The 27,820-nt window shown below is 37.7% G+C and overlaps 1 protein-coding gene and 1 long non-coding RNA gene across 3 annotated transcripts; one reads left to right on the top strand and one right to left on the bottom strand.

Annotated features, from left to right (window-relative positions):
* The first annotated feature begins 532 nt into the window (after positions 1 to 532).
* Positions 533 to 27,279, top strand: LOC134293286 (uncharacterized). Its single transcript, XR_010000293.1, has 4 exons — positions 533 to 1,949; positions 16,605 to 16,886; positions 22,063 to 22,201; positions 27,058 to 27,279. It is a non-coding gene; the product is annotated as an uncharacterized LOC134293286 (long non-coding RNA).
* On the bottom strand, positions 3,960 to 27,197 carry mknk2 (MAPK interacting serine/threonine kinase 2). 2 transcript variants are annotated; one of them, XM_062960428.1, is made up of 13 exons: positions 27,066 to 27,197; positions 24,542 to 24,623; positions 22,235 to 22,336; positions 22,055 to 22,152; positions 19,551 to 19,630; positions 16,929 to 17,002; positions 16,712 to 16,816; positions 16,566 to 16,621; positions 13,604 to 13,699; positions 12,579 to 12,773; positions 12,334 to 12,498; positions 12,160 to 12,203; positions 3,960 to 10,457 (listed from the first exon to the last, which is right to left on the bottom strand). In XM_062960428.1, the coding sequence occupies exons 1-13, from the start codon at positions 27,111 to 27,113 to the stop codon at positions 10,184 to 10,186; spliced, it is 1,419 nt and encodes a 472-aa protein (XP_062816498.1). In that variant the 5' UTR covers positions 27,114 to 27,197; the 3' UTR covers positions 3,960 to 10,183. The 2 variants fall into 2 exon arrangements, with proteins under 2 accessions (XP_062816498.1, XP_062816497.1); XM_062960427.1 differs by having other exon boundaries at positions 16,566 to 16,816.
* Positions 27,280 to 27,820: the final 541 nt, after the last annotated feature.

Below are 27,820 nucleotides of genomic sequence, written 5' to 3'. Positions count from 1 at the left end.
GAGGAAGGCTTCAAGGCCTACCTGAGGGAAAGGTTTACAATGGAGGCCTACCTGAGGGAGGTTTTTAGGCCTACCTGAGGGAAAGGTTTAAAATGGAGGCCTACCTGAGGAAGGCTTCAAGGCCTACCTGAGGGAAAGGTTTAAAATGGAGGCCTACCTGAGGGAGGTTTTTAGGCCTACCTGAGGGAAAGGTTTAAAATGGAGGCCTACCTGAGGGAGGTTTTTAGGCCTACCTGAGGGAAAGGTTTACAATGGAGGCCTACCTGAGGGAGGTTTTTAGGCCTACCTGAGGGAAAGGTTTAAAATGGAGGCCTACCTGAGGAAGGTTTTTAGGCCTACCTGAGGGAAAGGTTTAACATTGAGGCCTACCTGAGGAAGGTTTTAAATAGAGGCCTACCTGAGGGAGGTTTTAAATAGAGGCCTACCTGAGGGAGGTTTTAAATAGAGGCCTACCTGAGGGAGGTTTTTAGGCCTACCTGAGGGAAAGGTTTGCAATGGAGGCCCACCTGAGGGAAGGTTTAAAATGGAGGCCTAACAGGAAGGCTTCAAGGCCTACCTGAGGAAGGTTTTTAGGCCTACCTGAGGGGAAGGTTTAACATTGAGGCCTACCTGAGGAAGGTTTAAAATGGAGGCCTACCTGAGGGAGGTTTTTAGGCCTACCTGAGGGAAAAGTTTGCAATGGAGGCCCACCTGACGGAAGGTTTAAAATGGACACCCACCTGAGGAAAGCTTCAAGGGTTCCTTGAGGAAGGCTTCGAGGCCTACCTGAGGGAAAGGTTTACAATGGAGGCCTACCTGAGAAGGACTTTGAGGCCTACCTGAGGAAAAACTTTAAAATGGAGGCCTGCTAGAAGGCCACATTTGGTGTGACTTGGTTCAGTGGTTTTCTTGTTTACTCAGTCCTACAAACGTACATTACATTTTTATATACTGTAAAGTCTCACTCATCCAACATTCGCTTATCCAAAGTTCTGGATTATCCAATGCTTTCAATACATCGTGATATTTTGGTGCTAAATTCGTAAATACAGTAATTACTACGTAGTATTACTGCCTATTGAATTACTTTTTCTGTCAAATTTGTTGTATAATATGATGTTTTGGTGCTTAATTTGTAAAATCATAACCTAATTTGATGTTCAATAGGCTTTTCCTTGATCAGTCCTTATAATCCAAGATATTCGCTTATCCAACATTCTGCCAGCCCGTTTATGTTGGATAAGTGAGACTATACTGTATTAGTTAGTAATAGGACAACTGTATCTTTTCACGTATTATAGATTTCTGTGTCCTTGAGTCTACACTGCCATATAATCCAGTTAAATAAGATAATCTGTATTTTATAGGCAGTGTGGAAGAGGCCTAAGTGAGGCCTAACTCTGCCTGTCCCCTGGGCTGAGTGGGTTGCTAGGAGACCAAGTGGGCGGAGCTTAGCCTTCTAAGTGGCAGCAATTGGATAAAAGCAATTATTCCTTCTCCCTCTAATTAGGACTTTATTTTTCTTTTTGTTGTATGAACGTAGAGGCATGGATGAGGGGTTGTGCTGGCAAGTTTAGAGTTTCTGGGATGTGTAGTTTTGTTATGTCCTAGGCTGAAATTTCATTTCCCTTTTATATATATAGATTGCCCTCCCAACCCTGTTATACACCTGGTTGCAGACATCGCACTCAACAGCATGTTGGTGGACAGGAAAAGAGATGGGCTTAAAAATGACCTTAAAACTGTGGAATAGACACTGAAAACTTGGAAGCTTTGGCCCTTGAGTACTCTAGCTGGAGGTCAGCTGTGACCAGCAGTGCTGTGGAATTTGAAAAGGCACGAATGGAGGGAGAAATGTGCCAAGAGGAAGGCATGTCAAGCCAACCCTGACCGGGACAGATGAAAAAGAACATGCCACCGCCAAGACATTACAATTGGAAGATCATCATAATCTGACAACGAGAGATCAAGTAAGTAATCCTTTCTATCTATAGACTGTCCCTTATGGTTTATTTATTTACTACATTTATATGCCGCCCTTCTCACCCCGAAGGGGACTCAGCGCGGCTTACAAATTAAATTTACAGACAATATTATATTAGCCTAGTACAATACTGGTAACAAATTACTATATTGTACTGTATCAATATATTGTAATATTATTAGTAATATCACATGTAAAATATAATATATAATTAATATTATTATATTGCATTATTAGTATTATATCATATTACAATATAGTATTATGAATATTATATGTATATACAATATAATTTACAATAACATATAATAACTAGCTGTGCCCAGCCACGCGTTGCTGTGGCGAAGTCTGGTGGTATGGGAAATAAAGTATTGAGGAATTGGTGGTAGTTAAGGTAAAGGGTAAAGGTTTTTCCCTGACATTAAGTCCATTAATGTGTGGAAGGGCCTTGAGTCTACACTGCCATATAATCCAGTTAAAATCAGATAATCTGTATTTTATAGGCAGTGTGGAAGAGGCCTAAGTGAGGCCTAACTCTGCCTGTCCCCTGGGCTGAGTTGGTTGCTAGGAGACCAAGTGGGCAGAGATTAGTCCTCTAACTGGCAGCAATTGGATAAAAACAATTATTCCTTTCCCTCTAATTAGGACTTTATTTTTCTTGTCTTTTTGTTGTATCAACCTAGAGGCATGGATGATGGATTGTGTTGTCAAATTTCGAGGTTGGGGGGCCTGTAGTTTTGTTGGTCGCCGTGATACCATCACTCATTTATATATATAGATATCGCATGTAAAATATAATATATAATTAATATTATTATATTGCATTATTAGTATTATATTACAATATAATATTATGAATATTATATGTATATACAATATGTTATAATTATTATATATTATTGTAAATTATATTGTATATATGTATATAAACATATAAACACACACACACATACAGTAGAGTCTCACTTATCCAACACTTGCTTATCCAACGTTCTGGATTATCCAACGCATTTTTGTACTCAATGTTTTCAATATATCATGATATTTTGGTGCATAATTTAGAAAATCAAAACCTATTTTGATGTTTAATAGGCTTTTTCTTAATCTCTCATTATCCAACATATTCACTTAGCCAACATTCTGCCAGCCCGTTTATGTTGGATAAGTGAGACTCTACTGTATATAATTAATATTATTATATTGCATTATTAGTATTATATCATATTACAGTATAATATTATGAATATTATATGTATATACAATATGTTATAATTATTATATATTATTGTAAATTATATTGTATATATGTATACTAGCTGTGCCCGGCCATGCGTTGCTGTGGCAAAGTGGTGGTGGTATTGGTTAAAAATTGTTGTGTAATTTTTATTTGATGTTATTTGTATTTTTTAATTATTTTTATTGTAAGTTATTTTTTTATTTATTATATTTTATTATTTTCTTGTATTGTTTTTAGTTATTTTCTGTTATTATAGTATTTTATTGTATTTATTTTTTAGTGTTTTTAATTATTTTTTATTGGGTTGCTAGGAGACCAAGTTGGAGGAGCTTAGCCTTCTAACTGGCAGCAATTGGATAAAAACAATTATTCCTCTCCCTCTAATTAGGACTTTATTTTTCTTTTCATTTTGTTGTATCAACCTGGAGGCGTGGATGATGGGTTGTGTTGTCAAATTTCGAGGTTGGGGGGCCTTTAGTTTTGTTGTTTTGTCGGTCGCCAGGATTCCATCACTCTTTTATATATATAGATTATAACATATTGTATATACATATAATATTCATAATATTGTATCGTAATATGATTTAATACTAATAATGCAATGTAATATGTTATAATTATATATTATTGTAAATTATATTGTATATATGTATATATACATATAAACACACACACACACACATATATATATATATATGTTGCCTCTGAACATTGCTTCTTGTCCACGTTTCTCAGCTCAAAACTAGTTACACACTCCAATGTTTTTCAATGCATTTATTAAATTCTTACAAAACAGAATACAAAAAATTCTGGCATTGACAAGGTGTTACAAAGGGGAGAAAAGTCCCATCGCGCTGTATCAGTCCACCTGGTACATAATAAAGTGCTTGGTTTTTTTTTGTTTTGTTTCATTTTGTCTTTTTTAAAGTTTTTTTTTCTCGTTTGTTTTCTATATTTTATTGTTCTTTTTTTTTCTTTTTCCTTCTGTCCTCATTTTCAAAAAACAAAAACAAAAACCCAGTCTTCTCCTGGAAGATTCTTCTGCGTTTATAACTCTCCGGAGATGTAAAGATGATTTTCTGCATCCAAAAAAAAAAAAAGAAAGAAACCCCCCACGAAAAAAGACCCTTCGGCAGAAAAAAAATCTCCATATTTTTCTTGTTAAACAAAAAAGAAAACATTTCACAGTCAAAATAGTACTAACCGGTTCTAAATAGACGTTAAAATCAAGGAAACGGAGACGTCGCTTCTCCCAAACCTATCCTCAGATTTGCAGGTAATAATCGAGGTATAAAAACAAAAGAAAACAGAAATATTTCCAACAATGTTATTATACAAAGGAAGCAAAAGGGGGGAAAAATACTTTGGCAAGGGTTAATCTTTGTAGAGTTGAAAACTAAAGATCTTGAAAGGAATTTCCAATAGAGAGGGTTTTGCTAAGCCTTAAATCTATTTAAATCCCTGGATACGGAAGGAAATAATAATAATAATAAAGGTTTAATCTCTATAGAGGTCGGCAGCTAATCCTTTCTATCTATACCGACAAAAGGAAAGAAATTCAGGCAATGTCTTGGGATTCACGTCCTGGGAATATATATAAGGCGAAATACTGCAAATCGAGGGTTTCGAAAGCAAAGGACATGGAAAGAAGGTCGGACAATCGCATTGCTTTCAATGGGATTTGCGAGGCTGTTTTCTCAACACAAAGAAGGAGATTCTGATCATAGAAAAAAGCTACATTTTTGGACTACCGGGGACGCTGGGACGTGTAGTGCAAGGACGTTTAGGTCCCGAAAATCCTCGTTTGTTCGGTCTAAACAAGAGGCGAAATCGGGACATTTTTCTACACAGGATCTGAAAATTAAGAATATACTGTTTTATTCGAAGCCACATTCATTGTAGTCCCGGCACAACTTTACTTCGACTCTAAGGCCTTTTTATTTGTCGATCTAGAAAGCACTGGGCGCCCGTCGTGAAATAATCCTGAGACGAACCCTTCTCCGGGAAGGAAGACCGGAAACAGGCGAAGCGCTTCACGCCAATTGAAAACAAAAAGAAGTGATGTGTCTATATGTCACAAACCGCATCCCTTTTCTCCAAAACTATGGCCGCAAAGACAACGAGAGACAAGGAAATCCTGCAACAACCTTTGGCCACATATCGCGGACGTTCTTCGCTGAATTCGAACTGCTGTCATTATGACTTCAAAATCATTCCGAATCAGATCCTAAACCTACAAACTTCCATACCGTAGCTTTTCTAGAGGATGCCACTTTCCTTCCAGAAGCTAATCCTTTCTATCTCTACTGAGCACTGCATCCATACCGATTGAGGCCAGGAGCTAATCCTTTCTATCGCTATATGGAGCACTGCATCCATAACAATCGAGAGGCCAGGAGCTAATCCTTTCTATCTCTTTACTAAGCACTCCATCTATACCGATTCGAGAGGCCAGGAGCTAATCCTTTCTGTCTCTATATTGAGCACTGGATCCATACAGACCAAGAGGCCAGTAGCTAATCCTTTCTATCTATAGACTGCCCTTTTGTGGTTGCCTCTGAGCCCTGCATACAGACAACTGGAGACCAGAAGCTGATCCTTTCTATATCTATACTGAGCACTGCATCTATACCGATTTGAGAGGCTAGGATCTAATCCTTTCAATCTCTTTACGCAGCACTGCATCCATACAGACCAAGAGGCCAGTAGCTAATCCTTTGTATCTATAGACTGCCCTCTTGTGGTTGCCTCTGAGCCCTGCATATAGTCAACTGGAGACCAGAAGCCAATCCTTTCTATATCTTTACTGAACACTGCATCCATACCGATTGAGAGGCCAGGAGCTAATCCTTTCTATCTCTATACTGAGCACTGCATCCATACCAATCGAGATGCCAGGAGCTAATCCTTTCTGTCTCTGTACTGAGCACTGCATCCATACCGATAGATTAGGAGCTAATCCTTTCTGTCTCTATATTGAGCACTGGATCCATACAGACCGAGAGACCAGGAGCGAATCCTTTCTATCTATAGAACCCTCTTGTGGTTGCCTCTGAGCTCTGCATACAGACAACTGGAGACCAGAAGCTAATCCTTTCTATATCTATACTGAGCACTGCATCCATACCGATCGAGAGGCCAGGAGCTAATCCTTTTCGATCTATAGAACCCTCTTGCGGTTACGTCTGAGCACAGCATACAGACAACTGGACACCAGAAGCTAATCCTTTCTATCTCTATACTGAGCACTGGATCCATACCGATCGAGAAGCCAGGAGCTAATCCTTTTCGATCTATAGAACCCTCTTGCGGTTACGTCTGAGCACAGCATACAGACAAATGGAGACCAGAAGCTAATCCTTTCTATCTCTATTTTTCCAACAACTCTCCCCAAGCTTTCTGCTAATAGGATTGGGAAGCAGATGGCCTCCGACGCCATTACTTCTCGGCCAAAAAATAAAAACGAAACCAACCTGCTTCCTTACGAGGGCTTCCCTGACAGAGAGGCATCCACGCCTCACTATTTAGTTCAAGTATTTTTTTCCCGCATAACACTACAATCTATATCTGATCACAAAACAGATTATACACCCGACACACCAAAAAAAGACCCTTTTTTCGGTGATGTGGCCTGCTCCAAACACCTATTGCATAGTATGTCTCTTCAGCAAAAAGGAAGGGTTCTCAGAATCACCAAAGACACAGGAATCCAAGATGGGCAAAGAGGAACAGAAAGCCAGACGAACTCCTAAAGAGCAAATCCTAGGATTAAAATAGGATCTTAGGATGCCGATTTCCACTCTTGAGTGAAGCACATTCTGTGGGTTCTTCAATGTGCAGGAAGAGTTGCACTCTCAGTGAAGCTAATTTCACATTTCGTGCATTTATAGGAAAGCACCTCGAGTTGGAAAGTTGTGTCCTAAACCCATTTATCGTCTCCAAAGGGAAGCCCAAGAAATGCGGGAAGATTCCCGGATCAATGCCGGGACGCCTTAGATTTGCAATGCTACACAGGCAGGCTCTGGGGGAAACTTACTCTAGAGCAGTGGTTCCCAAACTTATTTGGCCTACCGCCCCCCCCCCCCCTGGAAAGGGGGCGTGGCTTAGAGGGGTGGGCGTGGCTCCTGCTCAAGGGGGCGGGGCTGAGCCTCTCCCCTAGTCCAAGTGCAGGGCTGGGAGGGGGAGGTGGGCGGGGCCAGAACTGGGATGGGCAGAGTTACGAGCTCTGAGATAGGGCTGAGCTTCTATCCCTGTCCTGCAGTGCCTTCCAAGACACAGGGGGTGGGGCTAGAGGAGGGGGCGGGGCCTCTTCCCAAGTGCCTGATGGGGCTGAACCTGTATACCCCGCTCCCCTGTTCTCAGGGGAGGTATATAGAGGCTCAGCCCTGTCTCACACTCTTGGGAAGAGGCCCCGCCCCAGCCTAAAAGGCCTCTCAGGAGAGGTATAGAGGCTCAGCCCTGTCCCCGCCCTTTAGTCCTAAAAGGCCTCTCAGGAGAGGTATAGAGGCTCAGCTCTATCTCAGGCTCTTGGAAGAAGGCCTCACCCCTAGCCTAAAAGGCCTCTCAGGAGAGGTATAGAGGCTCAGCCCTATCTCAGGCTCTTGGAAGAAGGCCCCACCCCTAGCCTAAAAGGCCTCTCAGGAGAGGTATAGAGGCTCAGCCCTATCTCAGGCTCTTGGAAGAAGGCCCCACCCGTAGCCTAAAAGGCCTCTCAAGAGAGGTATAGAGGCTCAGCCCTATCTCAGGCTCTTGGAAGAAGGCCCTGCCCCTAGCCTAAAAGGCCTCTCAGGAGAGGTATAGAGGCTCAGCCCTATCTTAGGCTCTTGGAAGAAGGCCCTGCCCCTAGCCTAAAAGGCCTCTCAGGAGAGGTATAGAGGCTCAGCCCTATCTCAGGCTCTTGGAAGAAGGCCCCGCCCCTAGCCTAAAAGGCCTCTCAGGAGAGGTATAGAGGCTCAGCCCTATCTCAGGCTCTTGGAAGAAGGCCCCGCCCCTAGCCTAAAAGGCCTCTCAGGAGAGGTATAGAGGCTCAGCCCTATCTCAGGCTCTTGGAAGAAGGCCCCGCCCCTCCCCTGGCCCCACCCATGTCCTAATAGGTGCCATCACCGCCCCCCTAAATCACTGCAGCACCCACTAGGGGGCAGTAGCGCCCACTTTGGGAATCACTGCCCTAGAGAAAGCACAGAGAGAGATGCTTGGCTTCGTAGCTTTTGCGCACACAAAATAATAAAGCACTTAAAAGGAGAAACTGTACCAGAACCCGGTTCTCAAATTTCTGGAGAAACGAGCCCGGGTTCTCCGTGTCCGAAACTAGTCACCCAACGTGCAACGGAACTAGCCTTCGCATCACCTCGAAAGAATTTCCGACTACTCTGCAAACCCGCAACTCCACCAAACTGATATTCAGAGAATATCATCTCGTGGAAAACGCAAGGAATCTTATTTGAAACGGCGCACGTTGTCGGGTCCCGACGCTCCTTAGGCAACGTGTTGGGAGCGAATCGTCTGACAACATCTGGAAGGGATACCCCTGAGCAAATACTTGTATTGCAAAAGTGCGTTTTATTTAAATCAAGACCGGACCCCGCTGAGACGAAACGCACTCCTCGATGTCCCCGTTTTAAGACCCAAGGATGGAAGAATGGGATTCTCGCGCCTGATCGGCTTTCACAGATCCCCAAAAAACAAAAAGTGCTCGTAATGGTGAACCCGAAAATTAAACAGTGGGAGAATGACAGCCTTCACAATGATTCAACATCCGACACCCCACATTTTTGGCATTCCAATTTTAGAGAAAACCGAGAGCTTTGTGGGATCGCCGTGATTCTGAACACTCATTGCGACCCTTCCGCACAGCACGATTATAACGGTACGAAACCACTTTCCGGCAGCTGATTACGGATTTGTCGTCCAGAGAAGCATTACGATGCTAATTCTCACGACCGTCCTGGCAGTTAAAGTGGATCTATAGCGCTATAACTATGCAGTGCGGAGAGGGCTCCCGTCGTCGTCATTTCGGGAGAGCAAAGAAAAACAGAAAACGGGTAGAAAAACGTGGTCAAAATGACCCTCCTGGGAAGCCCTCGAGGAACGACAACGGTCAGGTACAAGCAGGTATAAACACAAAGGAGAGAAATCAACAAGAAAAAAGAAAATTAGACACGAATATTAGCATTGAGTGATGTCCCACTTTTTCACAGCACAGAATCGATCATGATTTAAACCAGGCATGGGCAAATGTGGCGGCGAGAGGATTTGCATTGTCGAAAGCTTTCATGGCTGGAATCACTGGGTTGCTGTCAATTTTCCAGAAGCATTCTCTCCTGACGTTTGCCCACATCTATAGCAGAGATTGTGAGATGTGTTGCCTGCTATAGATGTAGGCAAAACGTCGGGAGAGAATGCTTCCGGAACATGGCCAAGACAGCCCGGAAAACTCACAGCAACCCATTGCAAATACATAACACCCCAAAATTTCCACTAGAGGGCAGCAACGCCTTTCGAAAAAAAATCTCGACTGAAAGTAAACAGACACCACTTCCTGTTTACCAAAAGACAAAAAGTAGATGAAAGTTGCAATTGCCAAAACGGCGTAGGAAAGTTTTGTGGGATCGCCGTGACCCCGAACGCAAATATACGATTGCAAATTTTGATGCAATTTCACACTTTTGAATCCGGGGTCCGCGGAAAACCGAACCCATCCTCCTGCCGTCCGCACGTTGCCCATCCCGAGTTTTAAACCTTCCTTCCGACAAAGCTTTGGTTGATTTCGAGAGAAGCGTAAAAAAAAAAAGTAATCCCGTTTAAATTCGGTTCTCTTTGTTTCAAAGTAAAACTCTGTAGCTTACATGTGGAAAAATTTACAAAATAAGAAAAAAAGGAAAGGGAAAGAATAAGCCAGTGTTTACAACAAGACGGAACCTTGGAAACCTGCCCGCTCGGATCTGCTTCCTCCCAAGGAAAAATAAAGGAGCGAGGAAGGAGGGTCACAGGAGATCGCCCACCAGGACCAAGGGGGAGACCAGGTGCTGGTGGGGCTCCGCTCTCGAGGCCGCCCTCGACGCCGCCGCCTTCTGTCGCCGCTTGGCCAGCTTGGACTCGGACGGCGGGGAGAGCTGCATGGAGCGTGAGGTAGCCTTGATGATGATGGGGGGGAAGGCGGCCGCCTCCTCCGCAGCCGCCTCGTCGTCCTGCATCAGCTGCCGGTTGACGGCCATGGCCTCCGCCGCGAAGGAGGTCAGCTCTTTGGCACTGCTCTTCCTGCCGGGGCGGAGGGAGGAAGAGGTCAGCGCCGAGACCGGAAAGAGCCCACCCAAGACGATCCCATCCAACCATCCGATCTCTTCCAGTGATTCCCAAAGTGGGTGCTACCACCCCCCAGAGACAGGGCTGAGCCCGTTAGGACAAGGAGCTGAGCTAGAGGAATGCGTGTGGCTTCTTCCCAAAGAGCCTGAGATAGGGCTGAGGATCTATATCTCTTGAGGCATTTGTTGGGACACAGAAGGTGGAGCTAGAGCAGTGGGTGTGGCTTCTTCCCAAGAGCCTGAGATAGGGCTGAGGATCTATACCTCTCCTGAGCCACTTGTTGGGACACAGAGGGCGGAGCTAGGGAACGAGGCGGGGCCACCTTCCAAGAGCCCGAGACAGGGCTGAGCCTCTATATCTCTCCTGAGAGGCCTTTTAGGACTAAAGGGCGGGGCTAGGGTGGGGGCGGGGCCAGCTTCCAAGAGCCCGAGACAGGGATGAGCCTCTATATTTCTCCTGAGAGGACTTTTAGGACTAAAGGGCGGGGCTTCTTCCCAAGAGCCCGAGACAGGGCTGAGCATCTATAACTCTCTTGAGGCACTTATTGGGACACAGAGGGGGAGCTAGGGAATGAGGCGGGGCCACCTTCCAAGAGCCCGAGACAGTGCTAAGCCTCTATATCTCTCCTGAGAGGCCTTTTAAGACTGAAGGGCGGGGCATCTTCCCAAGAGCCTCTGTATACCTCCCCGACGCGCTTATGAGTACACGGGGGCGGGGTATAGAAGTTCAGCCCTGTCAGGCACTTGGGAAGAGGCCCCGCCCTCTGTGTCCTGGCAGGCACCACAGGACAGGGATAGAAGCTCAGCCCTACCTCAGAGCTTGTAATTCCGCCCATCCCAGTCCTGGCCGCCCATTTGTGGCCCCGCCCACCTCCCCTCCACCTCCCAGCCCTGCATCTTGGACTAGGGGAGAAGCTCAGCCCCACCCTCTTGAGCAGGAGCCACGCCCACCCCTCTAAGCCACGCCCCCTTTCCAGGGGACACTGAGTCATATTTTTTCTGGAAAGGGGGCAGCAGGCCAAATAAGTTTGGGAACCACTGCGAAAGAGCCATACAGCCCAACCCCCCTTCTGTCAGGCAGGAAGACACAATCAAAACCCTCTCGACGGACAGACAGCCATCTAGTCCGACCCCATTCGTCCAGACAGAATGACACCATCCAGTCTCTCCCAACGGATGACTATCTAGTCCGGCTCCATTCTTCCAGGGAGGAAGACACCATCCAATCCCTCCTGAGAGAAGGCCATACAGCCCAACCTCCCTGTCAGGCAGGGAGACACAATCAAAATGTTCCAGACACCATCCAATCCGAAACCCTTATGCCAGACAGAAGACAGCATTCAATCACTCCTGACAGAGGACTATACAGCCCAACTTCTTTCTGGAAGGCAGGAACACACAAAACCCTCCCGACAGAGGGCCATGCAGTCCAGTCCCCCTCTGCCAGGCAGGGCCAACTCTATAGCATTCTCCAATGAAGAGGTAAGACAGTGAAAAACAAAAGCAAGTTCTACCCACTCTACCAATGAAGAGGTAGACAGTGAAAAACAAAAGCAAGTTCTACCCACTCTACCAATGAAGAAGACAGTGAAAAACAAAAGCAAGTTCTACCCACTCTCCCATGAAGAGGTAGACAGTGAAAAGCAAGTTCTACTCACCTTTGCAGGATGATTGGAGTTGGAAGGGTGTTATCTGGAGCACACTGAAAAATAATAATGTTGGGTTTTCAAAATGTCAGACTAAAAAATAATATAACAATGTCCGATTTTTAAATACTAGGCTTTAATAATATTAATAATAATCATAATTCCCATCACCCCCCTCTCACTCACCCCTTGCACCCAGGGGTGTTTGAGAACTTCGCTGGCGCTCAGGCGCTTCTTGGCATCTCGGACCAGGAGCTTCGAGATGAGATCTTTGGCCCCGAAGGAGATGTGGCCCCAGTCCTTGTCCGGGAATTCGTACTTCCCTTCCTGGATGCTCTCGAACAAGGTGTTCTGGAGTGAGAGATGGAAGAGGGGTGAGTTTCCTCACTTCCTTCCTTCCTCCATTCCTTCCTTCCTTTCCCATGGCCTACCTGGCAGGCGGGGCAGGCCTCTCCTCGGTCCCACCCGCAGTCGGTGCCACAGTGGCCCACGAAGGGCGGGTACCCGCTGAGCAGGATGTAGAGGATGACCCCCAGGCTCCAGAGATCGCAGCGCTTGTCGTAGATGGAGGCCTCCTCGCTGAAGGCCTCCACCACCTCCGGGGCCATGTACTCCGCCGAGCCACACTGCAGGGCAAGGAGGAGGGAAGACACAAAGAAGGCCAGTTATTATGTATACATTTTCTTGTTGATGATGCTTGTTTTGTTCTGCCAGGATTATTTATTATTATTATTATTATTATTATTATTATTATTATTATTGTATGACACAGCAAAGAAGATATATGCAACTCAGCATACTTTCCATACAATGTTTTGTTGTGCCAGCTGTCAGCTCTAGTTTGTAGTGCGGTTTTCTTGTACTGATTCTGCTCTAGTTTGTAGTGCGGCTTTCTTGTACCAATTCTGCTCTAGTTTGTAGTGTGGCTTTCTTGCACCGATTCTGCTCTAGTTTGTAGTGCGGCTTTCTTGTACCGATTCTGCTCTAGTTTGTAGTGCGGCTTTCTTGTACCGATTATGCTCTAGTTTGTAGTGCGGCTTTCTTGTACCGATTCTGCTCTAGTTTGTAGTGCGGCTTTCTTGTACCGATTCTGCTCTAGTTTGTAGTGCGGCTTTCTTGTACCGATTCTGCTCTAGTTTGTAGTGCGGCTTTCTTGTACCGATTCTGCTCTAGTTTGTAGTGCGGTTTTCTTGTACTGATTTTTTGTCTGCTGTGCTTTGAAGAGTTTCTGATTTTTGACTTCAATCAAAGCAGGTTCTTTGCTTTACATATTCTACCAGGGCATGTTCTTCTTCTTTGACTGCTTGTTTTACTTGTAAGAGTCCTCTACCCCCAGATCTTCTAGGCAGGTATATTATTATTATTATTATTATTATTATTATTATTATTATTATTATTATGAGGGCCAACACAGAGAAGGCCTTCCCACTGAGGGGGTCTGGGGTGGAGGCCTTACCGGGGTGAGCAGCTCCGGGGTGGAGATGGGGGAGCAGTCCCCGTTGAGCTGGATCCCGCTCCCCAAGTCGAAGTCGCAGATCTTCACCGGGGAAACCTTTAAGAGAGAGATATATAGGGGTAAATAAGGAACCCAAAAGGGTAGGGGGGGCTTCAAACTCATCCTTTTGATATGTTTACATGTTTTAAATGCATTTGATAATGTATTTTAGGCTGTATTTGGGCTTAAGTCACCTTGATTAGCATTGAATGGGCTTGCAGCTTCAAAGGGTGGTCATTTCCTCCCTGGGGGAATCCTTTGTTGGGAGGTGTTAGCTGGCTCTGGTTGTTTCCTGTCTGAAATATGTCTAGCTGTGCTTGGCTATGTGTTGGTGTGGCATAGTCTGTTGTTACGGAAAATAATGTAATGGGAAGCAGCCTGTTTTTGAAGCTGCAAGGCTGTTCAGTGCTGTTCAAGGTGGGAGCAGAAGATAGGAAGGAGCCATGTAAGTGTCAAGTTGTGTGTGGTGTATTTCGGAGCAATTTGGGACTCTATTCCCCTTCCCATATTGTCTTTTGTGGCCAAATTTGGTGTGATTTGGTCCAGTGGTTTTGTTGTTTACTCCATGGGAATAGGCTCCAAATGAAGACCCTTCTGCAATTATATATTACCCTTAAACATTATTATATTGGTATATTATTATTATTATTATTGAATACACTCTGAACCGAGACCCTTTAGCACTTCTATATTACCCTTATACATTATTATATGCTTCAGAGATATTTATTATTATTATTATTATTGAATACGCTCTGACCGGAGACCCTTTAGCACTTCTATATTACCCTTATACATTGTTATATGCTTCAAGCAGAGATATATATTAGAAAATATATTAATGTATTATTATTATTGAATAAGCTCTGAACAGAGACACTTTAGCACTTCTATATTATCCTTCTACATTATTATATGCTTCAGAGATATTTACTATTATTATTATTATTATTATTGAATACGCTCTGAACGGAGACCCTTTAGCACTTCTATATTATCCTTATACATTGTTATATGCTTCAAACAGAGATCTATATTAGGAAATATTATTATTGAATACGCTCTGAACAGAGACCCTTTAGCACTTCTATATTACCCTTATACATTGTTATATGCTTCAAACAGAGTTATGTATTTGAAAATATATTAATATATTATTATTGAATACGCTCTGAATGGAGACCCTTTAGCACTTCTGTATTACCCTTATACATTGTTATATGCTTCAGAGATATATATTATTATTATTATTATTATTATTGAATACGCTCTGAGCGGAAATTTATTTATTATTTATTTCCGTCATTTCTATGCCGCCCTTCTCACCCGAAGGGACTCAGGGTGGCTCACAATCTGGCAAATTCAATGCCGGTATACAGTACAAAAATAAAACATAGCAACTAAAACAATCAATTTAAAACAATCCGATAAATACATTTAAAACAGTATAATAAAATACTTAATCCATTCGTCCACATTTAGCACATCTATATTACCCTTATACATTGTTATATGCTTCAAGCAGAGATATATATTAGAAAATATATTAATGTATTATTATTATTGAATATGCTCTTAAACAGAGACACTTTAGCACTTCTATATTATCCTTCTACATTATTATATGCTTCAGAGATATTTACTATTATTATTATTATTATTATTATTATTATTATTGAATACGCTCTGAACAGAGACCCTTTAGCACTTCTATATTATCCTTATACATTGTTATATGCTTCAAACAGAGATCTATATTAGGAAATATTATTGAATACGCTCTGAACAGAGACCCTTTAGCACTTCTATATTACCCTTATACATTGTTATATGCTTCAAACAGAGTTATGTATTAGAAAATATAATATATTATTATGGAATATGCTCTGAACGGAGACCCTTTAGCACTTCTATATTATCTTTATACATTATTATATGCTTCAGAGATATTTACTATTATTATTATTATTATTACTATTATTATTGAATATGCTCTGACCAGAGACCCTTTAGCACTTCTGTATTACCATATACATTATTATATGCTTCAAACAGAGATATATTATTATTATTGAATATGCTCTGAATGGAGACCCTTTAGCACTTCTATATTACCCTTATACATTGTTATATGCTTCAAACAGAGATATATATTAGAAAATATATTAATATATTATTATTGAATACACTCTGAACAAAGACCCTTTAGCACTTCTATATTACCCTTATACATTGTTATATGCTTCAAATAGATATACAGTAGAGTCTCACTTATCCAACGTTCTGGATTATCCAACGCATTTTTGTAGTCAATGTTTTCAATATATTGTGATTTTTGGGTGCTAAATTCATAAATGCAGTAATTACTACGTAGCATTACTGCATATTGAACTACTTTTTCTGTCAAATTTGTTGTATAACATGATGTTTTGGTGCTTAATTTGTAAAATCATAACCTAATTTGATGTTTGTCCCTTGGCTGAGTTGGTTGCTAGGAGACCAAGTGGGCAGAGATTAGCCCTCTAACTGGCAGCAACTGGATAAAAACAATTATTCCTTTCCTCTAATTAGGACTTTATTTTTCTTTTCTTTTTGTTGTATTATCCTAGAGGTGTGGATGATGGGTTGTGTTGTCAAATTTCGAGGTTGGGGGGCCTGTAGTTTTGTTGTTTTGTGCCGTGATGCCATCACTCTTTTATATATATATATAGATTATACATTGTCTATATTATACATCATATATTGTAAGTATTATATTACACATATTATATATTATATGTATTTTATTGTAAGTATATATATTATTATACATATTATATCTTGTAAGTATTGTTTGTATTACACATATTACGTATTTTGTGGGTCGCCGTGATGCCATCACTCTTTTATATATATAGATTATTATTTGTAGAGCATTTCTCACCTGACTGGGACTCTCACAGAGAATATTTTCCGGTTTCAGATCTCGGTGCGCGATTCCTGACGAGAGGAGGAAAAAAAGGCAGAATGTGACAACACGGAGGGCGAAAGGAGGGAAATACGGAGGGCGACAAAGTCCGGTCCGCTTACCTTTGTTGTGCAGGAAATGCAGGGCGCTGGCGATGTCTCGCACCACCCCACTGGCCTCCAGTTCATTGAAATGGCGCCGGCGATGGATGTGCGTCAAGATGGAGCCTGGAAAAAGCCAAATACGGGATTCGTTTTTTCCGGACTACCAATCCCATCATCCCCAGCAAGGAAGAAGGTCAGAAATAATAATTCTAAGTCATTTCAAGGGCCCACTTGCCTCCTCTCATCTTCTCAAACACGAGGTAGAAGCGGTCCTCCTCTTCGAAGAACTCGATCAGCTCCAAGATGTTCCTGGAACAAAATAATAATAATAATAATAATAATAATTTTATTTTTGTACCCCGCCACCATCTCCCCAGAGGGACTCGGGGCGGCTTACAGATATAAAACCAGCATATAGTAATATCAAATACAAAAACACACAAACAAATTTAAAAGGCATTAAAAATCACAATCATTATAAAACACATGAAAAACACTGCAATAATAATTATTATTATTTCCATCATTTCTATCCCGCCCTTCTCACCCAAAGGGACTCAGGGCGGCTCGCAATCTGGCAAAATCCAATGCCAATATACAATACAAAAAGATAAAACATAAGCAATTAAAACAATTAGATAATGTAACACAATACAATCAATAGATTTAATAATAATAATACTTTATTTTTATATCCCGCCTCCATCTCCCCGAAGGGACTCGGGGCGGCTTACATGGGGAACAAGCCCAGATAAAACAATAAAACATAGAGAAACATTCTTTTCTTTTTTATTTCCATTATTTGAAATGTATTTGCTGTACCAATGCTTTTGACACAAAATAAAAATAAAGAGAAACATCAAAATGCAACAGTTATTAAAATCCAACATTCCAAAACAAAAGATCAGGTCATGTAAGTGTTATTTATTTCTATAATTGTATTTTTACTTTGCTTAATAATGTGTTATTATGTTTGGTATGCAATGATTGTGTTGTTTTTATGATTGGAAACCGCCCTGATTCCCATCCGGGAGATAGGGCGGTATATAAATAAAGTTTTATTTATTATTATTATAAATAATCATGTTTAAAGCATATTAAAACGTTGATTTGGCACCCAAGTAAAAGGATAAATTTCGACCCGTTTTAGCTGTTTCCCCCGCAAAAACCCATCTAGACCCTTAAATGGACTCACTGTATTTTATAAGTATTTTTTTATGAATGTCTGATGTAATTTAATAACTTTTTAATTTAAATGTATTGTACAATTTTTTATATGTGTTTTATTGTAAGCCGTCCTGAGTCCCCTATTGGGTGAGAAGGGCGGGATATAAATATTGTAATAAATACATAAAAATAATAATAATATAATAATAACAATAATAATATATACATACCTATATCTATATATACACATACATGTATGCATATATATCTATATATATACCTATCTTCTGCGGAGATATAACATTAAAACCATATATAGCAATATAATAATTGTAATATAATAACAAAATGTGTGCTATAGTAATACAGTAATATAACAATACTAATACAATATATTTATTTATTTATAGCATTTATATTCCGCCCTTCTGCCCTTATATAATAATTTTAAGTTACTGTATGATAATTTATATTCTAACATATATGAATGATTATACTGTATATTTTTATATTTTATATATTAAAATATTTAATAATCCCCGCAAAAACCAATCTAGACCCTTACATGGACCAACTGAGGACCCTGCTGCAGAGATATAAAAAATAATAATACATACCTATATCTATATGTACACATACATGTTTACATATATATCTATATATATATAACTGTATCTTCTGCGGAGATATAACATTAAAATAATATATAGCAATATAATAACTGTAATATAACAAAATGTGGGCTATAGTAATACAATACTAATACAGTAATAATTTTAAGTTAATGTATGATAATTTATATTCTATAATATATGAATCATATTTTTATATTTTATATAGTAAAATATTATATAGTAATACAACAACAGAAATTATATTCTATTGTACCTATATTACTATTATAGAATATTAATGAATTATATCATTCTATTTTATATACTGTTATATTTATTTTGTGTCAAAAGCACTGCATAACAAATGAGTTTAAAAGCGATAAAATAAAGGAGTCACAAACAGCTAAATGGTTTTATATTATATTGTGATATATAATAATATAGTAACATATCAATAGAAATTATATTGTTCTTATATTACTGTAATATAATATTAAATTATATATATTATAATATAGAAATTTTATTACTATAATATATGATATAAAAACAATATAGTATTATTGTTTATGTTTATTATAATTTTATTGTAATAAAATATAAAATACATATAACTAGCTGTGAATTGCCGTGATGCCATCACTCTTTTATATATATAGATAATGTAATAGCAATAAAATAATAATAACCATTTCAGCTGCAAACTATTATGGACGTATTTACAAAGTATGTCTATTTTATGTGACCTTATTCGTTTTATGATCCGTTTTATTGTTGATTGATTTGTTTGATTGTTGTGTTTTGTATTGCCTGTTTGGCCTGGGCTTGGCCTCATGTAAGCCGCCTCGAGTCCTTTCGGGGAGGTGGGGCGGGGTATAAAAATAAAAATAATAATAATAATAATAATTATTATTATTATTATACTGTTGAACGAATGCGGCTTGATCCCACTTGTGGCTCAATTCTATGGGAAATCCCATTCAGGGCCCATTCTGTTTTCCTTCCCTGACACCCTCGCTTTCTACATGCGGGGAGACGCTTTCTCGTCCCCTAAATTTCTACATTTGAAGCCATACCGGTGTCCTTGGCACTGATATAACATCTCCACTTCTCGGAAGACCCGGCTCCGGATGTGGCCCAGACGCTTCTCGATGATCTAGGGAACAAATTTAAACCGGCATCAGGTTTGGATGCAAAGCACAGCTCAGCCACAAGAGGGCAGTATAGAAATAGAAAGGATCACTTGGCAAACACAAGGACGGCCGGTTTATCTGCCAAGACAGATTAAGGTCAAGAGAAAAACAAAGCCGGCGGATGGCCTTCGCCAAGCCAAATCCCATTGCCATTTGGCCAGATATAGGGCAATATATAAAGTTAATATTATTATTATATTTCTGTGTGTGGGGTGTGTAATATATATATGTGTGTGTGTATGTGTATCTATAATATATATGTATATCTATGTAAAGGTATGTGTATATATATATATTCATATAAGCTTTTAACTCTGTGAAGCTGTGTTGCTGATCTATTGTGATTGTTACGTATTTTATATTGTTGTATTTTATATTGTGTATATTTTACATTGCGGTATTTGTTGTATGTTGTTGGGCTTGTCCCCATGTGGGGAGATGGGGCGGGATATAAAAATAATTATTATATGTGTGTATACGCATGCATTTGTGCATACGTAGATATGTGTGCATATATCTGTATAGGTCTATATGTATGTATCGGTATATATATGTATGTGTGTACACATCTAGATGCATATATGTGTATGCATCTATAATGTGTATCTATGTAAAGGTGTGTGTGTATATATTCATTTATGTATATATTTCTGTGTGTATGTATAGGTCTATATGTATAGGCACATATATACATATATAAAATATATATGTTGTAAATAAATAATAAATATATTCACACACACATATTATATACAGTATATTATATACGTATAGTATATTGTATGTATTATGTAGAGTATGCGTACTGTATATTGTAAGTATTGTCTATATAACACACATTGTATATTATATGTATTTTATTGTATTATATATATTATACATATTATATATTGCAATTATTTTATTGTATTATATACCGTATATACTCGAGTATAAGCCGACCCGAATATAAGCCCAGGCACCTAATTTTAACACAAAAAAACTGGGAAAACATTGACTCCAGTATAAGCCGAGGGTGGGGAATTTCAGAAATAAAAATAGATACCAATAAAATGACATTAATTGAGGCATCCGTAGGTTTAATGTTTTTGAATATTTACATCAAGCTCAAAGATTGTCCAACTCTGATCAAATCATTATTCCCATCTTCTTCAATGTCAATGTGCTTATGTATCCTTTTAATAATAATAGAATAAAATAATACATATAATAATAATAATAAATACAGGAAAATAATACATGTAATAATAGAGTGAAATAATAAGATCAGAGTGAAATAATAAATGTATTAATAATAATAATAAAAATAGAGTAAAATAAATGTAATCGTAGCAACAACAATAGAGAAAAATAAGAAATGTACCATATATTCTCGAGTATAAGCTGACCCAAATATAAGCCAACCAGGACCCTCACCTGAGCATAAGCCGAGGGGGGATTTTTCAGTCTTAAAAAAATGGCTGAAAAACTAGGCTTATACTCGAGTATATACAGTATATTATACATATTCTAAGTATTGTCTATAGGATGCGCATTATATATTCTAAGTATTGTCTATAGGATGCGCATTATGTATTGTAAATATCTTATTTATTATATATATTATACCTATTATATATTGTAACTATTATCTATTATACGTATTTTATTTTAAGTATTGTCTGTATTACACACATTATATATTATACGTATTTTATTTTAAGTATTGTCTGTATTACACACATTATATATTATATGTATTTTATTGTATTATATATATTATACCTATTATATATTGTAAGTATTGTCAATATTGTAAGCATTCTCTACATTATACATATTATATATTATATGTATTATATATATATATATATATATATATATATATATATATATATATATATATATATATAAAAAAATAAAAGAGTGATGGCATCATGGCAACCCACAAAACAACAAAACTACAGGCCCCCCAACCTCGAAATTTGACAACACAACCCATCATCCATGCCTCTAGGTTGATACAACAAAAAGAAAAGAAAAATAATGTCCTAATTAGAGAGAGAGGAATAATTGCTTTTATCCAATTGCTGCCAGTTAGAAGGCTAAGCTCCTCCAACTTGGTCTCCTAGCAACCCAATAAAAAATAATAAAAAACACTAAAAATTAATATAATAAAATACTATAATAACAGAAAATAACTAAAAATAATACAAGAAAATAATAAAATATAATAAATAAAAATATAACTTACAATAAAATTAATAAAAAATTGCAAATAACGTCAAATAAAAATTACACAACAATTTTTAACCAATACCACCACCACTTTGCCACAGCAACGCGTGGCCGGGCACAGCTAGTATATATATATATTAATTATACAATATTTTATATATTTTCCCTACCTTGACAGCGTACTCTTTGTTGGTGATGAGGTTCATACAGGCCTGGACTTTGGCGTGGGCCCCTTCGCCAAGGACTTCTTCTTGCAGCTGGTAGACGTCTGAAAGGCAGACCACGGATGAAGGCCATTCCCGTCATTCAAAAGCAAGGTAATAATAGTAATATTAGAAGAATAATAATACCTTCGAACCTCCCTGAAAAGCTGTCTGTGGCCCGGCAGCGCTTCTTCTTCTTGTTCCGCTTCTTGGCGTCGGGGATGTCGATGGGGTCGCTGGCGGGCATGGCTGGGCGGACACAAAACACAACACAAAATATCAATAACACAATAATAATAATAATGTGGTTTTCCGAAAATACATCACACAGTCCTAGACACTTGGGAAGTGTTCGACTTGTGATTTTGTGATACGAAATCCAGCATGACTATCTTGTTTGCTGTGTCATAATAAAATAATAATAACAATAATAATAATTCAGTCCTAGACACTTGGGAAGTGTTCGACTTGTGATTTTGTGATATGAAATCCAGCATGTCTATCTTGTTTGCTGTGTCATAATAAAATAATAATAACAATAATAATAATTCAGTCCTAGACACTTGGGAAGTGTTCGACTTGTGATTTTGTAATATGAAATCCAGCATGTCTATCTTGTTTGCTGTGTCATAATAAAATAATAATAACAATAATAATAACAACAATAATAATAATAATAAACAGTCCTAGACACTTGGGACTTGTGATTTTGTGATATGAAATCCAGCATGTCTATCTTGTTTGCTGTGTCATAATAAAATAATAATAATAATAATAATAATAATAATAATAATAATAATAATAATAAACAGTCCTAGACACTTGGGACTTGTGATTTTGTGATACGAAATCCAGCATGTCTATCTTGTTTGCTGTGTCATAAAATAATAATAATAATTCAGTCCTAGACACTTGGGAAGTGTTTCGACTTGTGATTTTGTGATACGAAATCCAGCATATAGATCTCGTTTGCTGTGTCATAATAATAAAATAATAATGCGATACAATGTGATGCAAACCCTTGTCAACATTCAAACCTGAAATTCACACCCATGGGATAAAAAAACCATTCCCAATTCAGAACCTTGACTTCCACTTCCGTGGTTCAATGCAAAAGAGGTCCTGGGAGTTGTAGTTTTCCCCAAACCTTGTGAGACGGAGACTGTAGCCTCCTGTGGTCTGTTTTATTTTTTCTCTTTGGGTTCGTAGTTTCCACCAAGTCTTTCCTTGCTGGGAGTTGTAGTTTTCTGAAGGTCTTTTTTTCTTGGGATTTCTAGTTTCCCTGAACTCTTGTTTTGCCGGGACTTGATGTTTCCCAAGGTCCTTTATGCTGGGAGTTGTAGGTTCCTAAATGACGTTTTTCTTGGGATTTCTACTTCCCACAAGCCCTTTCTACTGAGAATTGTACTTTCCCAAGGTACTTTTTGCAAGGAGATGTAGTTCCAATATTTTTTTCTGCTGGGAGATGTAGTTCCCCAATATTTTTTTTTCCCTGCTGGGAGATGTAGTTCCCCAATATTTTTTTTTCCCTGCTGGGAGATGTAGTTCCCCAATATTTTTTTTTCCCTGCTGGGAGATGTAGTTCCCCAATATTTTTTTTTCCCTGCTGGGAGATGTAGTTCCCCAATATTTTTTTTTCCCTGCTGGGAGATGTAGTTCCCCAATATTTTTGTTTCTGCTGGGAGATGTAGTTCCCCAATATTTTTTTCCTGCTGGGAGATGTAGTTCCCCAATATTTCTTTTTCTGCTGGGAGATGTAGTTCCCCAATATATTTTTTTCTGCTGGGAAATGTAGTTCACTAATATTTTTGTTTCTGCTGGGAAATGTAGTTCACTAATATTTCTTCTGCTGGGAGATGTAGTTCCCCAATATTTTTTTTCTGCTGGGAGTTGTAGTTCACCTATATTTCTTCTGCTGGGAGATGTAGTTCCCCAATATTTCTTCTGCTGGGAGATGTGGTTCCCCAATATTTTTTTTTGCTGGGAGATGTAGTTCCCCAAGGTCCTTCTACTGGGAGTTTCAGCTTCCCAAAGTCTTTTCTATTGGGAATTGTAGTTCAATGTCCTTTCTGCTGGGAGTTGTAGTTCCCCAATATTTTTTTGCTGGGAGATGTAGTTCCCCAAGGTCCTTCTACTGGGAGTTTCAGCCTCCCAAAGTCTTTTCTATTGGGAATTGTAGTTCAATGTCCTTTCTGCTGGGAGTTGTAGTTCCCCAATATTTTTTTCTGCTGGGAGATGTAGTTTCCCAAGGTCCTTCTACTGGGAGTGTTAGCTTCCCAAAGTCTTTTCTATTGGGAATTGTAGTTCAATGTCCTTTCTGTTGGGAGATGTAGTTCCTCAAGGTCCTTTTGGCCTGGAAATATAGTTTCACAAGGTCCTTTCTCCCGGGAGTTGCAGTTCCATTATACATATAGATATATATATTATTGACATACAGAATTCTGGGATTCTTACCGGGCCGAGAGGGACATTCAAAGTCAAAGACGGACTGCAGGTGGTTCGATTGGGAGAATTCCAGTTCAAAGGGATTCTGGCCCTGGAGAAAAGAATTCTTATATTAATAATATATTATTATTATAACTTAGGTTACTTTTTCATGTAGCAATACATCAATATCTATATATATAAAAGAGTGATGGCATCACGGCGACCCACAAAACAACAAAACTACAGGCCTCCCAACCTCGAAATTTGACAACACAATCCATCATCCACGCCTCTAGGTTGCTACAACAAAAAGAAAAGAAAAATAAAGTCCTAATTAGAGAGAGAGGAATAATTGCTTTTATCCTATTGCTGCCAGTTAGAAGGCTAAGCTCCTTCAACTTGGTCTCCTAGCAACCCAATAAAAAATAATAAAAAACACTAAAAAATTAATACAATAAAATACTATAATAACAGAAAATAACTAAAAATAATACAAGAAAATAATAAAATATAATAAATAAAAATATAACTTACAATAAAATTAATTAAAAAATGCAAATAACGTCAAATAAAAATTACACAACAATTTTTAGCCAATACCACCACCACTTTGCCACAGCAACGCGTGGCCGGGCACAGCTAGTATTATTATAATATATATTAGTGGTATATAATAAAAATATTTTTATCAGCACTCCAACAATCTAGCTTCTGTTGTTAAGTAATTTTATGGAATTATTAACGAAGTTGATGCAAAATGTGCACGGCAAGCAAAAGGTTGGCTTTAAGCTCCGCAACCGGTCCGACCGGTTTGGCAGGGAGGCCAATTTGGGCTAATTAAGGCCTTCGTTAGCAAAGGAAAGGCCTGGGAAGGTCTTAATTACAGGCCTTAATTTGCAAAGAGCCTTGGTTTTCGCCGGCTGTGAAAGGGGTGCAAGAGACACCAAGAAAGGCAGACACATAAAGCAGATTATATTAATGTATTTATTGTATTAAAATATATATAATATTTTATATCATTCTTGTATCAAGATATTTATATTATGCTTATTATATTATTATGAACCAATATAACATATATTTACATTTTATTATTATATATTGCTATAATAATAATAATAATAAAATATTAGTATTTTTTTGTAATATATTTTTTATTGAAAGTTTTGTATTTAAAATTAGAAAAAGAGAAAAAAAATTGACAACTAATAAAGTTTTCACAACGAAAGTGGGAGAACACTAATTGTTTATATTAAAGTAGGGAAAAAAATTTTCTTGTTTTTTTATCTCTAATATTAGTATATTTTGTTTTATTGTCATTATGTTATTATGTTCCTATTACATTATTACGGTATTAATTATATTATAATAGCAAAGCAATAGGCATTACTATTATTTTATTATAGCATTAAGCATATTATATTGCATATTTTCTACAACATTATTATATATTGCTATTATAGTAGGATAGTATTATATTTTATTAGAATATCATATTTTTATTTTATTACTATGTTACTATTACATTATAGTACAATATTACATTATATTATAACAGCAATACACATTTTATTATAGCATTGAGCACATTATATCACATATTTTACATCTCAATTTATTTTACTATAATTTTACTATAATAGTAATATATAATAATAATATGGTAATAATATGGTAATTACTATTATTATATATTACTGTTACTATTATAGTAAAATAGTATTATATTATATTAAAATATTATATTGTACATTTTTTTATTTTAACATTATATTATTATGTTACTATTACATTATAGTACAGTATTAATTATATTACAATAGCAAAGCAATATACCGGTACATTACTATTATTTTATTATAGCATTAAGCATATTATATTGTATATTTTTTACATTTTAATTTCGTATTATATTGTTATTACTTTATTATATTGCTATAATAATAATATGATATAATGTAAGCCGTCCTGAGTCCCCCAGGGTGAGAAGAGCGGGGTATAAATAATTGAAATAAATAAATAATAAATATTACATGATATTATTATACGATAATACTGTATGATATTATTATACGATAATACTATATGATATTATTATACGATAATACTATATATTATACGATAATACTATATATATTACTATACGATAATACTGTATATTACTATACGATAATACTATATGATATTACTATATGATAATACTATATGATATTATTATATGATACTATTATAATATGATATTATAATATTACAATTATTATAGTATTATAGTAATATTTTATATTACTATATGATCTATAATATATTTTATATTAGTATAATACATTGTATATTTTCATATTTTTATTTTAATATATCTTTTATATTATTATTCTACAGTATTATAATATTATATTACGTGACACTATATCGCTATGCTCGTATTACATTACTTACTATTGCATTGTTATAACGTAGTGTTATAGTATTATTATTACTATTATTAGTATTAATATTATTATAAGGTTATCATATTGTTATTATATGATATAATATTATACAAGGAGCCTACCTTGAAGGAACGATGGAAGCCCTGGAGCTCGGTTTTCTTCTGCACCATCTTGAGAAGGAGAGGAAAGAGGGAACGAGAAAGAAAGAAAGGACGGAAGAAAGAAAGAAGGGAAAGAAGGAAGGAAAAACAGAAAGGAAAGGAAAAGGAAGAGGATCCTTATCTAATCCAGATCGGCAGGTGGAGATCCTAGAAAATAAAAGAGTTTCCATTCTCAGTCATTATCACAATGGTCCAAAAGGGTTATGGGGAGACAGTGGGCGGGGTTATGCAAATTCCACACCAATGGAGAGAGTCAGAAACACTGGGATGTCTGTGGAGGAGAAAAAACAGAAAATCTAGGATGAAATTTCCCCCGTCCTTTTGCAATTTTTTTTGTCATTATTAATTTATTATTCTATATAATAATAATAATAATAATTTTATTTTTGTACCCCGCCACCATCTCCCCAGAGGGAGATATTATTCATTTACATATATTAACCATAAATGTAATAATATAGTATCTTTTATATTAATTATAAGTTATAAATATTATAATAATGTATTTACAGTATTTGATTTATATGTAATTAATAACTAGATAATATATTTTATATTAATCATATCTTTAACTATATATATATCATAATAATTATATTATTTACAGTAGTACTTATATATAACAACTATATAAAGATAACAATATTCTATATTAATTATAGGTTATTATTACCTTATTATATATGTATGTGTGTTTATATATATATATATATAAT

Source organism: Anolis carolinensis, unplaced genomic scaffold (genome assembly GCF_035594765.1).
Source record: "Anolis carolinensis isolate JA03-04 unplaced genomic scaffold, rAnoCar3.1.pri scaffold_7, whole genome shotgun sequence".
NCBI classification, from domain to species: domain Eukaryota; kingdom Metazoa; phylum Chordata; class Lepidosauria; order Squamata; family Dactyloidae; genus Anolis; species Anolis carolinensis.
Note: the sequence above shows the minus strand (reverse complement) of the source record. Positions and strands in the feature narration are given on the sequence as shown.